The sequence below is a fragment of the Theropithecus gelada genome, chromosome 12, assembly GCF_003255815.1.
Source record: "Theropithecus gelada isolate Dixy chromosome 12, Tgel_1.0, whole genome shotgun sequence".
Lineage (NCBI taxonomy): Eukaryota > Metazoa > Chordata > Mammalia > Primates > Cercopithecidae > Theropithecus > Theropithecus gelada.
The window spans coordinates 46,736,489-46,752,461 of record NC_037680.1 but is presented as its reverse complement, the minus strand read 5'-3'; the positions used below and the strand labels follow the sequence as shown (position 1 = coordinate 46,752,461).

Genomic DNA, 15,973 nt, shown 5'->3' with positions numbered 1-15,973 from the left:
GATTTAGTTGAACGTATGCCAATTTGCTTTCTTTGGCTAAATGAATTTTGCCATGAATAAAGATTTTCACATAACAAAGAACTTGGTCACCATTAAAAAGAAATGTAAAGTGTAGGTCCACAAAGGTATGAGCTACAAGTACTCCAGTTCAGACCCATAGCAAATATCACTAAGTGATTATGATGCTGTATCCTAGATGCAGTGTCAGAATCCTCCCTAACACAGCATTGCAGGGAGGCGATCAGTTGGTCAGTGCTGGGATGCAAGATGACACTAATTGGCCATCTCATTCTATAATTTGTTCCTTATGGAGAGATACTTGTTACTAAGAAATCTTAATGTACAGTACATATTTAGTTCCTGAAGTTCTCTATGAAGGCCAGCAAATCATTGATGATTACAGAAATTCCCCACTTTTACTACTGTGCAGTTGGTTCAGGAGGAGGAATTTAACATAACCCTTATGATACATATTTAAACAAAAAATAACATGAAAGAGAGAAAAAGGAAGGTAGGGAGGGAAGAAAATACACTATGGTTTTATGGTTTCATATTAATACTTGACATTGTAGTGATGCTCTACAATAGGGGTGTCCAATCTTTTGCCTTCCCTGGACCATACTGGAAGAAGAATTGTCTTCTACCACACATAAAATACATGAACACTATCAATAGCTAATGAGCTTTAAAAAAATCACAAAACAAAAACTCATAATGTTTTAAGAAAGTTTATAAATTTGTGTTGGGCCACATTCAAAGCCGTCCTAGGCCGCATGAGGACCGTGGGCTGAGGATTGGACAAGCTTGCTCTACAATATTCAAGGGTACACATGATCCTCACTGGTAGATGGGTGAATATTACTATCCCACAGCTTAGGAAACAAGTCTTGGAAGATCAAATGCCTTAAGGTCCTGTAACTACCCAGTCATGGAGTGTATTCATTTCCTAGGGCTGCTGTAATAAAGTATCACAAACCGAGGGACTTAAACAACAGACATTGGTTGTCTCCAGTCTGAGGGATAGAATTCCAAGATCAAGATGTCGGCAGGGCTATTCTCCCTCTGGAAGTACTAGGGAAGAATCTGTTCCGGGTCTCTCTCCTAGTTGCTGGTAGTTCTTGGCCTAAGACAGCATAACTCCAGTCTTCACATGATCTTATCTGTGTGTCTGTGTACACACTGCCCCATTTTAAAACACACCAGTCATACTAGAGTGGGGCCCATCCTACTCCAGTATGACCTCATCTTAAATAGTTACATCTGTAATGGCCCCATTTGAGATATTGAGGATTAGAACCTCAATATAGGAATTTTGAGGGGACACAATTCGATCCATGACATGGGGGATTGAAGCCAGGTTTTCTGTACGTGTGTGTGAAGCACTGCTTGAGCCTCAGGGTTCCACCTTTGGGCCTCTTTTAAAGGCAAAAATTCTCATTATTCACTAAAATATGGGCTTTTAAGTCCCAGCTACTCGGGAGGCTGAGGCCGGAGAATGGCGTGAACCCGGGAGGCGGAGCTTGCAGTGAGCTGAGATCCGGCCACTGCACTCCAGCCTGGGTGACAGAGCGAGACTAAAAAAAGGGCTTTTAAATAAAATTATTCTTTAAAAAAATCATTAAATAGCCCTTCATACTAAAAATAAATTATGAGATTTCCCCCTCCATTCACTAAGCTGGTATGACAGCTAAATATTATGCATTTGATGACCCTAGAAAGTTCTGAATTAAAATACTAAGAAGGTGGTGGAAGCCGCACATATGCCCAAAAGCACATAAGACCAAGAGAATCTATGATGACTTAGTGTATCTAAATTTTCGGTTATAAATTTTTAATTCATTAAAACACACCCACACATACACCCCTTTCTTCATTAGTGCCAAAGGGCTATGTCTGTTATTTTTATCCCTGCCAGAAATCATCGCCGGGCTGAAAGAATGTAGTACTGGTGACATGAGCCTGCATTTCCATTTTTAATTAAAATTCTAACTGACCCAGAGCCAGATTTCCTTCTGCACCAGAGCCTGTGGAAGCACTATAACAGAAGCAGCAGAGAATGGAAGAGCAGGCAGGAAGCTGGGAGCTTTGCACTGAACTAGGAAGACATCACAGCTCTTAGGAGAAGACGGGGAAAGGTGTCAACACGGACATCCTACTGCTCCCACCTTGTCCTTACTTTCCTTATCTCTCCCCATAGGCCACACGTCAGCCCTGGGGTTCAGAGGGATCCTGACAGGTACTCCTCAAGATCCTCTCTGTTGTGATTCATCCCCCTCTGGGCCCTATAGTTTCCCTCCCTGACTCGTACGTTTCTTTGGATAGCATCACTATTGTGAGTTATAGTATTCATCACTGTCATTTGATACTATTCATTTGATAATAATATACTCATCACTAGTATTTGCTGAGCTTTCACTCTGTATCTCACTTAATTCTCAGTCACCCTATAAAGTAGCATGATGCAGATTGCTTCCTGTCCATACACTCTCCCCTTTACTTAGGGATAGAGCCCCAGTAGTGACCTGGGTCCACTGCTGCCCAGTCAGAGGACTGTATTTCTTAGCTTCCTTTGCAGCTAGGTGTGGCCATGTGATAAAGTTGTAGCTAATGATACATTGTGTGAAACTGCCAGAGAGCCTCCCCACCACTGCCCCAGAGATGGAGTCCTTCTCTGCCACCCAGGCTAGCGTGCAGTGGTGCAATCTCAGCTCACTGCAACCTCCGCCTCCCGGATTCAAGCAATTCTCTTGCCTCAGCCTCCCGAGTAGCTGGGATTACAGGTGCCCACCACCATACCTGGCTAATTTTTGTATTTTTAGTAGAGACGGGGTTTCACATGTTGGCCAGGCTGGTCTTGAACCCCTGACCTTGTGATCTGCCCGCCTCGGTCTCCCAAAGTGTTAAGATTACAGGCGTGAGCCACCACACCCAGCCCAGAGAGTCTTAAGGTAAGGAGACTTGCATTTTTCTCTCTTTCTAGCTAAAATACGTATGTGAATATCAGAGCTCCAGCAGCCATCTTGGCCCCTGAGGTTCCACGGGAATGGAAATCATATTTGGTGGGGCAGCTTGAGGGCAGGAGCGCAGGTGGCTGCCATGTGGCCCTGCCACACCAGCAGTACATATGTGGCCTAACTCCCAGCTGATTTCATGTGAGAGAAAAATAAAAGTCTAATTCTTCAAAGCCACTTTTTTTTGGGTTTTCTATCACATACGGACTTGATCTTAATGCCAACTGTTATTATTAGAGAAGTATTATTATTCTCATTTTGCAGATGAGGAAATTGAGGCTCAGAAAAGTTAAGTGACTTGTTCAAAACCAAAAATCTAATAGGCAGTGCTAGAATACAATTTGACTTTAGATCCTGTGCTCTTAATCTCTCCAACATATATTTTCAAAAAGCCCTGTTTCCATTCTGAAAACACTGGAGTCATGTTTAACTCTTCCCTCTCTGTGGTACCTGTCTCCTCCTATAGTTACCAAGCACTGTGGATTCTGCCTCCCAGAGTCCAGGCATCCATTTTCATTCCCACTGTTCCTTCCCCATGGAGAAGACTGTGGCTGGCTGACAGCAGAGAGAGATACTCAACTTGGAGAAGGTATTCCCCGGGCCATGTGGGGAAGGTAGGGTTTGAGCAAAGAAGTGAAGGTGAGCCTGCGTCAAATTTTTTTTTTTTTTTTTGGAAACAAAGTCTCTTTTCATCATTTAGGCTAGAGTGCAATGGCACAATTCGCTCACTATAACCTCAAACTCCTGTGGCTCAGGGGATCCTCCCGCTTCAATCTCCTTGGTAGCTGGGACTATATAGGCACACACCACCACGCCTGGCTAATTTTAAAATTTTTTGTGGAGACAGGGTCTCACTTTGTTGCCCAGGCTCAAACTCCTGGTCTCAAGCGATCCTCTCACCTCAGCCCCACAAAGTGCTAGGATTTCAGTCATAAGCCACCACATCTGGCTTGATTCTGTCTTGACTCCTGTTGCAGCCAGTTATCTCAGGTTGAGGGAGCTGTTGCCATTAAGCAGGGGTGGAGGGGTGTGTGTGTGTGTGTTAGAGGCCTGAACTGCGGAAGTAAGTGAGCTGAAGTCTAAATAAAGAGACAGTGGACAACGGATTGAAACACCACATTGGCGTCAAAGAAGAGAAAGTCATTGCCACTTTCAAAACACAGTTTCAGAATGGCAGCACAGACCAAATGCAAAGGGTAATAAAAATAATCTCTACTGCTGGTTGAGTGTGAACTCTGGAACAAATTTTCTGGGGTGCAAATTCCAGCTCCACCACTTACTAGCTGTGGTCTTGGAACTCTTGGCCTCTTTTTACCTTAATTTCCATAAAATAAGGATAATATTAGAACTACTTCATAGAATTAAGAGGATTAATTATACAACACGAAGAGAAGAGTGCCTAGCATAAGAGTTACATATAGGCCCGGTGCGGTGGCTCACGCCTGTAATCCCAGCACTTTGGGAGGCCAAGGCAGGTGGATCACGAGGTCAGGAGTTCAAGACCAGTCTGGCCAACGTGGTGAAACCCCATCTCTACTAAAAATACAAAAATTAGCTGGGCATGGTGGCACGTGCCTGTAATCCCAGCTACTTGGGAGGCTGAGGCAGGAGAATCGCTTGAACCCAGGAGGTTGCAGTGAGCTGAGACCATGCCACTGCACTCCATCCTGGCAACACAGCAGGACTCCATCTCAAAAAAAAAAAAAGAGTTACGTATGTTAATTATTATTATTTGTCAAGCGCTACATATACATTATGTAATTTAATCCTCGCAGTGATACTACTCTCAGCCCCAATTTGACAACTGAGGACCTGCAGTCAAACAGGTTAAATATCTTTTCCAAGATTACACAGCCAGCAAGTGACACAGCTGGATATACATGCTATAGCACTGCTCTTCCACAGCTGCCTCTTCCTGGTGATGATCCAGGCGGCACTCTGGGGAGAGGCGAATGTGTGAGCCACCACCACCAGGCACAAGCACACACAGACAATGCAGCGTTCACCCTCACTTTCTATTATTTCAATTATAGAGTCTTTTCGATTTACAGTATGAAAATCAAGTGTAATTTTTTTTAAAAGAAGAAAGAAAAGCCAGTATTGAGAAAATGGTACAGACATAATTTAATGAATCCACAGCAGCTACAAAAGTCAGCTAACGTAATGTGTCACAAGCACTAACATAAAATCTATGACATATGCTACAGATCTGGTTTCTCACAAGATCTAAACCCAGCATCTGTGAGGAAATAAACAGGATACGCTGACAACAGTCTAGATTACTCACGTTACTATGCCTTTTTCTTATTTTGTATGAGGCTAAACCTTCATTTATCTCACATTGCCATGGTTCCTAAGAAGACAGGATGTATTCCTAGAATATTTGAGGTATATGTGAGTACCATGTTTCAAACTTCAAGTCACACTGAACTGCTTCCTGGTTTACACTATGAGAAAATCAGATTTTATTAGCTGACTTTATAAGTAGGGTATAAGTGAGATCAAATCAGGCCCTTGGAGTCTTTAGATGATCTATTAGGTAATCTAAATTAGATGTTCTTCAGGGAGATATAACCTTGAAATTCACACATAGCTTTATTTGTTCTTCTCATGAAAAACAAAATCCCAATATTTCAAAATAAGAAAGGATTTGAGTTGCATTTATAAGCATATTGATCAATATATGTTAAGTGAGGAGTGGATAATTTTGGGGGGGTTAACTTTTTTTGTGTTAATTTTGAGCTTCTCCATGAGTTTTTATTAATTCATTAATTCCCTGTAGCTCAAGAGATGCTAATTAATTCAAGAAATCATAATAGCTAATGATTGGCTAAATAAATCTAAAATGGAGAGAGTCTGTCACTAGAGATACCACTGCTCATTTTAATTAAAATTACGAATTTGTGAAGTAATGTAAATAAAGGTTATTGTATCCTTCTACTCTAGGAAGTATTAACCCTTCACATGGCCTCCTGAGAATCCAACAAGACTTAAACAGCCAAGAATATTTGTGGAACTTAATCACTGAGTTACGATATTTATCATTGCAAGTGTGTTGTTCATTGACACTATAAAGCCATGTGGAATTAAGCAGCCTTGAAACACAAAATGGAGAAAGGCTAAGAGCTGAGAATTGTTGCCTTTAGGGAAATACAATCAATGTCAAGCAAACAACCACCCCAAAATGGTTAGCTTTATCAGCATTCAGGCCTACAGTGAAAGAAGTGTTCCAGATCTGAGTTTCAATTTTTAAAGAATAAACATATGCAAATGACCATTAGTCTTCGTAGTTTTATGGCTCAGAGTGATCTTGTTAACATTCAGTGCAACTGCTTATACCCATTTGAATGTCATTTAGAGGGATAGGAAAGGCTGCTTCAACATTTGTGACTAAATGGCAGGGCTCAGCCACAATGCTCACTCTGGGAAATGAGAAATAGACACTCCAGTATGCTAGATGCTGATGCAGTTCAGGAAACGCTACCCCAAAACAAGGCTCCTCAGCATACTGAGTATTTTAAGCAGAAGACAATTAAGAAAACCACAAACACAGAAAGGTCCCTCTGACCTTCTCCCAGCCCCTCTCTCTTGAAGATCTTCTTGTGAGGGGTGACCTGCCCTATAATCAGAAGGAAGAAATGTTACACAGAGAGGCTGAGAAGAATCTGAGCACTTGCCAAGTTTCCCCCAGTTGAGTACCATTAGATCATACCCCTTTTTTGTTCAATCATACTTCTATACAACTGTCCATCATTCATTAAACCTAACCACAAAAGTAGTTTTCACTCGGTTTTTGAGTGAAGGCTCCTGTGTCACATAAAACTTACATTAAATACATTTGTTTCACTTTTCTCTTATTAATCTGTCTTTTGTTATAGGAATGTCAGCCATTAACCTCACAATAGGTGAGGAAAAGATACTACTTTTTCTCCCTTATACCACCCAAGCGAACCACTCCAAGAACAGTTCATGTGCAGGTGACCATATAGTTCAAGTCATTATTAAATCCAAAGCTGAGGAGCCATGATGCTGTTGGTGGAACTGCCCTTGACCAAGAGAAATCCATCTTGATTGTCTCACTAATCGGCTCAAGGGCCATTGATGATGAGGTCCTAAATTTAATTCCTAATAAAACCCCTAAAGTTTTAGAGGCAAAATGAGAAAGCATAGCTCACAAATACTTTCTGATTAATGACTTGGAAAGTATATTTGTAATTTGTTCCAAAGACCTGAAATTAGTTTGAACTTAAAAAGAAAAGTGGCATCCATTAGGACCAAGGTGAAGTTGACAAAATGAAAATTATTTTTATCTTATCAAAAGGCTACTTCTGAATGGAGCCTCCTGACCAAGCAGAAGTCTGGCTGGTACTTGAACCAGATAAACTTGTTATGCAAATAGCTTTAGTCATAGGGGAAAGGGCTGATAATGAAATCTCTACAAAGCCAACCACACATTATAGAGGTGACAAAACACATCAAGCAGGGTCCTAGCATATGGATAAAAAGCAGTGCAGAATTTATGTGCACATTGCATTTAATTTATCATAACTAAGCTGTCAGGAATCATGCTTTGACAAATGCATAACTAATACGTATAAATGAATCAATTATCACTAACAACCAAAGGTTCAGAACCAAACAGGCTGATGCTTCTTTTAAAATGCCCCAAACAGGTTTACTAAAAGTATTTTAGACTTTTAGATGTTTTAAAAAATCTCTCCTACTATCTCCCAAATTAAGGAGGCTGGAAATAAATGTGAAACACACTAAGCCACATCCCCGGTGCTCCTGCTTTCCTACCTCCCTGGCCCTCCTACACGCATATGCACGTGCACACACAAACACCCCTGTCCCCTGTCTACATAGCTATAATCACGAGGCTGCAGCCAGACCAGCTTGTTCAGATCCCTGCAGCAGTAATACAAAATCTTTTGGTGGGTAGTAACCAGCATGGACTAAAAAAGACCTAGAGTATTGAATCGACTCTGTTACGGCTCAGCAGTCACTTGAGGACAAAGTATTAAAGGTCTTAAAGCCGTTAAGGAACTTTTAGTCCTATTTATTCTTTAAAGAGAAACAATTAGATTTACTGTGGCTTGGTTTACAAAGGGAACTGAAGCAATTATCTGTATAATTCAGGTTAAAAGAAATTTTCCTAAAATTACCAGATAATCATCTTCTCCAGCCCAGTCCCTCCAATAATGAAAAGCTTATAATCTGAAGGTCTTAATCCTCCATCTTTCTTTCCCTTGCCTCCTAATACAAGCAAGATAAGTATAAAAACAAACTAAGCCTCTCTCTTTAAACAGACATTTCAAAACCAGTGAGTATCATTGTTTATATTGAATTAGAGATCTGAATAAATATAATGAATGGCATTTGGTCAAACTGCATTTGATAGGCTGAGTAACGGCAGCCTAGTGTCAGCAGTCTCCCCTACGAAATGAGAGGATATTATCTGGGGCTGGGCTCAGTGGCTCACGCCTGTAATCCCAGCACTTTGGGAGGCTGAGGTGGGCAGATCACTTGAGGTCAGGAGTTTGAGACCAACCTGGCCAACATGGTGAAACCCCATCTCTGCTAAAAATACAAAAACTAACTGGTCCTGGTGGCACACAGCTGTAATTCCAGCTACACGGGCAGCTGAGGCATATGAATCACTTGATCCCAGGAGGCCAAGGTTGCAGTGAGCCATGATCATGCCACTGCATTCCAGCCTGGGCAACACAGTGAGACTGTCTCAAAAAAAAAAAAGAAAAAAGAAAGTATATTATTTGGGAATGGTGGGCAGGCTTCTATTTAAAGATATGTAATATAATAATCAGTCCCCAATTTTGAGAAATATTCCCAAAAATATTGCAGAAGAATTTATGGTTGAAGAACCTAAGATGTTATGGGAAAGCAGGATTGGAGGGCTGAGGTGCGTAAGGAATCTATGAACACCTACTATATAAAATTTTTCAGTAATAAAAAATTGTAAAGACAACTCATTAAACAAAAAGAAGACTGATGACATATATCCATCTTAAACTAGGAATAAACCACATAATCACTTAATTTCTAATTGCCTTCCTGATTCATTATAAATTTTCCAGACTCTCCCTCCCCTGCAATTTCAACAGGATGCTTTTTGCTTTGCTCCTGATAGTATGCACATTCAAAGGCATCGTTTTCTGTGTTTAGTCCTCCATTCTAGTATTCAAGACCTTTTGCAACTTAGAATGAGTGCATCTGAAATTCTCAGAATTGGAAAAACATAGCAGATCTGAATTGGTGTATAATAGGATTTGCCATAAGGAACCATCAGTGTTAGGGAGGAATTTCTGCATAGTTGACCCTTGAACAACATGGATTTGAACTGCACGGATGCACTTACACGTGGATTTTCTTCCACCTCTGCTAACCCTGAGACAGCGGAACCAACCCCTCGTCTTCTTCCTCCTCCTCAGCCTATTCAACGTGAAAAAGATGAGGACAAAGACCTTTACGATGATCCACTTCCAAGTAATGAACAGTAAACGCATTTCTCTTCCTTATGACTTTCCTAATGACATTTTCTTTTCTCTAGTTTACTTTATTGTAAGAATACAGTATATAAAACATATAACATATAAAATATGTATTAATCAACAGCTTATGTTATCGGCACAGCTTCCAGTCAACAGTAAGCTATCAGTAGTTAAGATTTTGGAGAGTCAAAAGTTATAGGCAATGTTTGACTTCACAAGGTGGTGGGTAGTCAGCACCCCTAACCCCTGCATTGTTTAAGAGTCAACTGCATTATGTGTAGTCCAATCCCTGTCATCAATTATGTACCTTTATTCTCAAATCCATCCAAGGAATACTGTGCTTAGTTTATGATTACAAACATACTCTTGAAAAAAAATACATAAGCCAAAGTTTTGTGAGTCTAATCACATTTTTTAGAGGCATCAGGAGAGTTTGGTATGGGAAGCTGTATTAGTGAATATGTAATGGATTTTTCTAGGACAACAGCTTAGACAAGGTCAGTCAAGGGTATCTCTGTGCAGCAATGAAATGAAAAGGAAAAGTCTTTGGATCCAGCCTTTACCAGCAAAATCATTGGAACCTTAGCTCCCAGATTTCTTTCCTTGGGGTGGTCCGGAATGTGGTCCCAAGCTACCAGCATGTCTTCAGCTCTTTAGTTTTCTCTGCCTAGTCTTTTGGGTCCCAAACCTCTGGAAGTGGCTCTTCCACTGCTCTTATGTGAGCATCATTCCTCCTACAAGTATCTGTTTTTCCTCTCAACATGGCCTGACACCATCACCTTTGACTTGTGGCTGCTCCTAGTGCATTCTGCAGCCAGGGCAAAAATGTCAATGTGGGGCTGAAGGGGCAACGAGATACCCTCCACCCCTGGCCTTCAACTTCATGGTCATGTTCCAACACAGTCTTTCTTAGTAGGGTTCTTTGAGTTCTTTTCCACTCCCCTTTCCTGAGGAACATGGCAAAAGTTCAGGAGGGAAGGGACAAGCAAACGAATTCAGGGACCCTCAACTGTACTATATTTGAAATTAAAATGAAAATGAAATACAGGTTCATAGCTGTTTGCACAAACCCCATGGAGTCAAATGTATTTTGGAATTCAGAATTCTATCGAATTTTAGAAAGGTAAACTGGTACATTTACTGTATATTATGTCACAGCCCCAGCAGGATCTGGGGCAGCACACTATAATCAAACAAATATATCTGCCGCCAAACACATGAATATTCACATTAAGTAAGATAAATAACAACTATAAATAGCCTCACAGTTAACCAAATCAGTTCATGTAAGGTTAGGTTTTTCTGTTAAATGACTCGACTACAAAATAACTTTTATCTTTTGGAGCTCTTTGGATTTTGGAATTATGGATAAGTGATTGTTGATCTGCATTGTGATTTATTAAGGAAGATGATCAAAAGACCCACTTTGCTTTATTGCCTGGCTTCTTTGTGAAAGCTAAGTTTGCACAGAGGCATAAATTAGAAAAATGTGTGTTGACCCTTCCCCGCTTCTTGTTTATCAGCTATTTTGGTCACTTCTTTTCTCCTCCCATGACCTCTGAACACCTTGTTTGATATGCTAGATCCCACAGCACTTCTTCCAAGCTCCTGTGCCTTGGTACGGTTGGTAATGCCTGGTCTAGATTCCTGTCCCCACAATTCACCAGGCCCCTAGCTTGGGGTCTTGTAACCCCCTCCAGTAGTCTGAGTATCTTTTTCAGATTTAGGACTGGTGTGGTCCAAAAGCTCATGACCCCAACACTGAGCCACTGTTGGTTTCACTGTTGATTCTACTCCTGTCTGAGTCCCAGTAATTCTTGCCTAGTGACATAGCTCCTACCAGGTATGTCACACCATCAGCCTGGCCTTCATTTTGTTCCTCATACCTTACAGCCTTGGTTGGGATACCTTACCTTGGCACCCCAGGCCTGAGATTCTACTTTGCCCCTCAGTCATCTTGGAAACTGGACCCTTGTTCCCAAGCCACAGATCCTAGAGCAAGCCCAACTTTCACACTGCAAAAACTCTGTTGGAGGCTACTACCTTCTGCCTTCTCTTTAGTCCTAGTGTGCGCATCGGATTTTTAGATGTTTCATCTCTTCCCATTAAACATGACAAGTTGTCAGTATTTGCCCTAGGACAAAGTAGGTTCTCCGATAAATGTGATCCATATGATAAGAAGGACTTATTATAACTGAGAGTCAAATGGAATGCCTTACCTTTCACATCTTGCAAAGGGATGTTCTATCATTTACTAAAACAAACCCTGAGTCATAATGTGCTAACAGGCATAACAACCTCTAGTGCCAAGTAAATTCCACAGCCTGGATTTCTGCAATCACTGATCAAGGCCTTGCTAGATATGCAATTTTTAGTGGAAGAAATACTCACTGTGAAATAAAGTGGTTGAATTCTTCACACCATTTTTCTGGATGAAGTAAAGTCGGTGGAGGATTTCTGAAAAAACAACAGCAATTTTTTCTTAAAAAAAAGAGTTTCATTAAAGGCAAAATATCAACTTGTTTTTATTGATATCGTTCTAAACAGCTCTAATAAAATCTGTTTGTTCTCATATAAGAGTCATTTTTTAGTGGTGGATTATAAAGTGCCAACCCCTATTCCTGTAGTCATTCATTTTCATTGACTGAAGACCTACTATGTCCCTGGCCTTCTCAGGACCTGTGAAAGTTACAAAGATCAGGAACATTCTTCCAGAAGCAGATACACTAATGAGGGGTGAGGCAAGCGCACAAACTACTATAACAGAACTGAGGATTATTAGTGCTATAAGAAAGCTATAAACATAGTGCCAGGGGCTTTAGTGAAATAGACTTTTAATTGTACAGGATTTTCAGATCATTATGGTACCATTTGAATTAATTATGTGATGCATTTAAAATATACTCATAAATTCATAGTCACTTTTTTTTTTTTTTTTTTTTTTTTTTTGAGACGGAGTCTCGCTCTGCCGCCCAGGCTGGAGTGCAATGGCCGGATCTCAGCTCACTGCAAGCTCCGCCTCCCGGGTTCACGCCATTCTCCTGCCTCAGCCTCCCAAGTAGTTGGGACTACAGGCGCCCGCCACCACGCCCGGCTAGTTTTTTTTTGTATTTTTTAGTAGAGACAGGGTTTCACCGTGTTCGCCAGGATGGTCTCGATCTCCTGACCTCGTGATCCGCCCGTCTCGGCCTCCCAAAGTGCTGGGATTACAGGCTTGAGCCACCGTGCCCGGCCAATAGTCACATTTTTAACTATTTCCTATGTATCAACTTCTGCAACAAGCACTGGAGAAAGTCAAACAGTCAGAACAATGCCCCAGACTCTGTGAAGTTCACGGGTAGAGAAGGAGACAGATATATACCATACCTAATAATTGGAGGTCCAAGAGAATGAGAGAATGGCAGAAAGAATGTTAGATAACCAGACCACCTCCTGGTGAGAGGGCAAAAAGGGGGGGGGTGGGGCATGGGGGAAGAGCCCTGAATTTGATTGAATACCCCAAAGAGAACTGATTTTAAAACAGAAGTGACTACATTACCTTTAATTGATGAGAGTTTTTTCTAGCAATACATGGAAATAGGGGCTTGTGGGCAACTCAAGTTCAGAAAATGAAGAAGGTGACAGTTCTGCACACCTGAATTATGGCTATAAATTTTAAAGCCATCACATGTGATCCTTGTTTTGACCTGGAATTCCAACTGCTTCCTAAAGCCATGGATTGCTCAGATTCAATAGGCAGAGGAATGGGAAGCAGCAGGAATTACCAGAAATAAATATATATCAGACAATGTGACCACAAGTTGTCCCTCGACATCCATTATCTTCTCATTTCTTATGGCGCAATTTTTAATTCAGCATACTGCTGCCATAATAAAGATCATAATTTCTTGAGTTCTTCACGGCTAGATGTGGTTCTGTGACCGAGTTCTAGTCAATGATTTATAAATAGAATTATTATATGGTATTTCCAGAAAGTCTCCTTAAAAGAGGGGAGACATGACATTCTTCCTCTTCCCCCTTCTTTCTTTTTAGAGCATGGGTATGATGGCTGGAGCTTGAGCAGCCATTGAGTACATCAATTTCAAGATGAACTTGAAAATGAAAACTATGAGCTGAGTATGATAAAGCAAACAGATAGAAAACTGGATTCATGATGACATTGCAAAGCTGCCATACCAGCTTTACTCTGCTTCCCCCTAATCTTCCTTTGTAAGAGAGAAATAGTCTTCCGTTTTCTGCAAGCCACTAGTACATGCAGCTGAGTCTAATCCTCAGTGAGATAACCTTTCCGAGTATTTTCCTACCATATGATGAGAACATAATACAATAAGTGACATACTAGAAGCACAAGCATGGTGCGTGCGTAGAATAATTAAGGTGCTGCTTACTCCATCTAGGGAGTCCCAAAATACTTTATAAAGAAGATAAACTTGAGCTGGCTCCTGAAAATTAGAGTGGATTTTTCAAGATACAGAAGGAGAGTGAAGCTATTTCAGGCTCAGAAAACAACATGTGCCAAGACATAGGGACATAAAAAAGCATAGTAAGTCCAAAAAAAGTAACTTTGAGGCTAGACTATATATGATCTTTTGGATCTGAAGAGAGAGCAGCAGGAAAGGATAAGGTGAGGAGGAAGAATGATTAGAGGAAGGAGATGATTTATCTGTTCTGCATATGAATTTAGTTACCCTTCACATCTTATAATTCAAAAACCAGTAAATTATCTGTGTATGACCCAGAAAGAATAGCAGTTAATTTTTTTCCCCCTTCTCCTGGATCAGAGACAAAGGAGGAGGCTGCCTCTTTATCTCATTCACTCCATTCAACAATATATGCCTTCATCTTTCCGTAGTACCATCACATAACTTCAGCTTCAATGCTAGTTTGGCTCGGCAGTTCTTACTGCCTGTGGCTATCTGAGGTTTTACATCCACGTGCCCTGCCAGCTCACCTCTGTGGGCAGCTTTGGTGCTGTATCTTTCAGTGAGTCGGTTATCCTAGATCATCTCTACAGCACTTTCCAGGATTTGTACTTCCCTTGATCTTCTCAGGTTAACTGATCATTCTGTTCTCACTGAGGTCAGTCCCACAGAGAAGAGCTGCCTAAGCAATCCACTGTCTAATAGACTTAATTCACCTCCAAAGCAGTTCACCGTGACTAAGTCATTTGTAGACAGATTGAACAGATTTGACTGAAATGACACTAGTAGGCTCAACACTGGCCAGCCCAGCAGGGAAGGGGCATCTCTCTTCCATAAGCAGAGAGTGACCTGGCAAGGGTCCAGTGAGAAATAGATGGTGAATATCCACTTTAATATAGAGAACAATGTACCTTCCTGTTTTCAGTCTCTTTCTCCACAGGAAATATGCACAGGGGGTATTGTTTAGTTGTTGGCCTGAGGAGAATGGTAGCAAACCGCCACTCACCCGGGTCACCGCCAACCCTCTATGGCTTCACATAACCATCACACAAGGAAACATCTTCTTTGGAGCCCAGCATCATAGAAAGTTGGTTAAGGGAACCTCATTTGATCCTGTAAATGTCCTGCCTTTCCTGGAGTTCATCCTACTTTGGTTCAGTAAAGCAAGATCTTGTGAAAGATTATTATCTGTACATAATGAAAACCAAATGAATTTGAAGACTTTGCAGTACTTTGTTTGGACTGGCAATATAAATTCTAATTCTCTCACAACCCAAAAAGAACACCAGTGAAGGGAAACCATGTAGGTTATTCTTGTTTCATTTGTGAGTGCTTCTCCCTCTTTTGCAGTTAGAACATTATCGATCCCAGAATTCTGTTCTTCTCCCTATTCTCTTCCCATTCCATACATTCACTGAGGGCTTACTGTATGCTGACAGCTTCCTCACATGCCTTGATTTCTTGTCTGCCTTTTAGCTGGTGCATCTGACTACTTACCAGATGGTTGCATTTTAATTTCCCAGAGACATCTTAAGGTCAACATGTTCAAAAGCAAACATTTTCCCTTTTTTTTTTTTTTTTTTTTTTTTTTGAGACGGAGTTTCACTCTTTTTTTTTTTTTTTTGAGACGGAGTCTCGCGCTGTGTCACCCAGGCTGGAGTGCAGTGGCGCGATCTCGGCTCACTGCAAGCTCCGCCTCCCAGGTTCAGGCCATTCTCCTGCCTCAGCCTCCGAGTAGCTGGGACTACAGGCGCCCGCCACCACGCCCGGCTAGTTTTTTGTATTTTTAGTAGAGACGGGGTTTCACCATGTTAGCCAGGATGGTCTCGATCTCCTGACCTCGTGATCCGCCCGCCTCGGCCTCCCAAAGTGCTGGGATTACAGGCTTGAGCCACCGCGCCCGGCCTCGGAGTTTCACTCTTGTTGCCCAGGCTGGAGTGCAATGGCACGATCTCAGCCCACTGCAACCTCCGCCTCCCAGGTTCAAGCGATTCTCCTGCCTCAGCCTCCCTAGTAGCTGGGATTATAGGCA

General features: G+C 41.5%; 1 protein-coding gene across 1 annotated transcript in view; it reads right to left on the bottom strand.

Moving 5' to 3' along the window:
• Nucleotides 1-15,973, bottom strand: part of MYO3B (myosin IIIB) — a 489,035-nt gene that overhangs the window by 315,005 nt on the left and 158,057 nt on the right. The window contains exon 8 of the mRNA XM_025405350.1: nucleotides 11,912-11,977. Coding sequence (XP_025261135.1) covers nucleotides 11,912-11,977 — 66 coding nt within the window. The remainder of the gene's footprint in view (nucleotides 1-11,911; nucleotides 11,978-15,973) is intronic.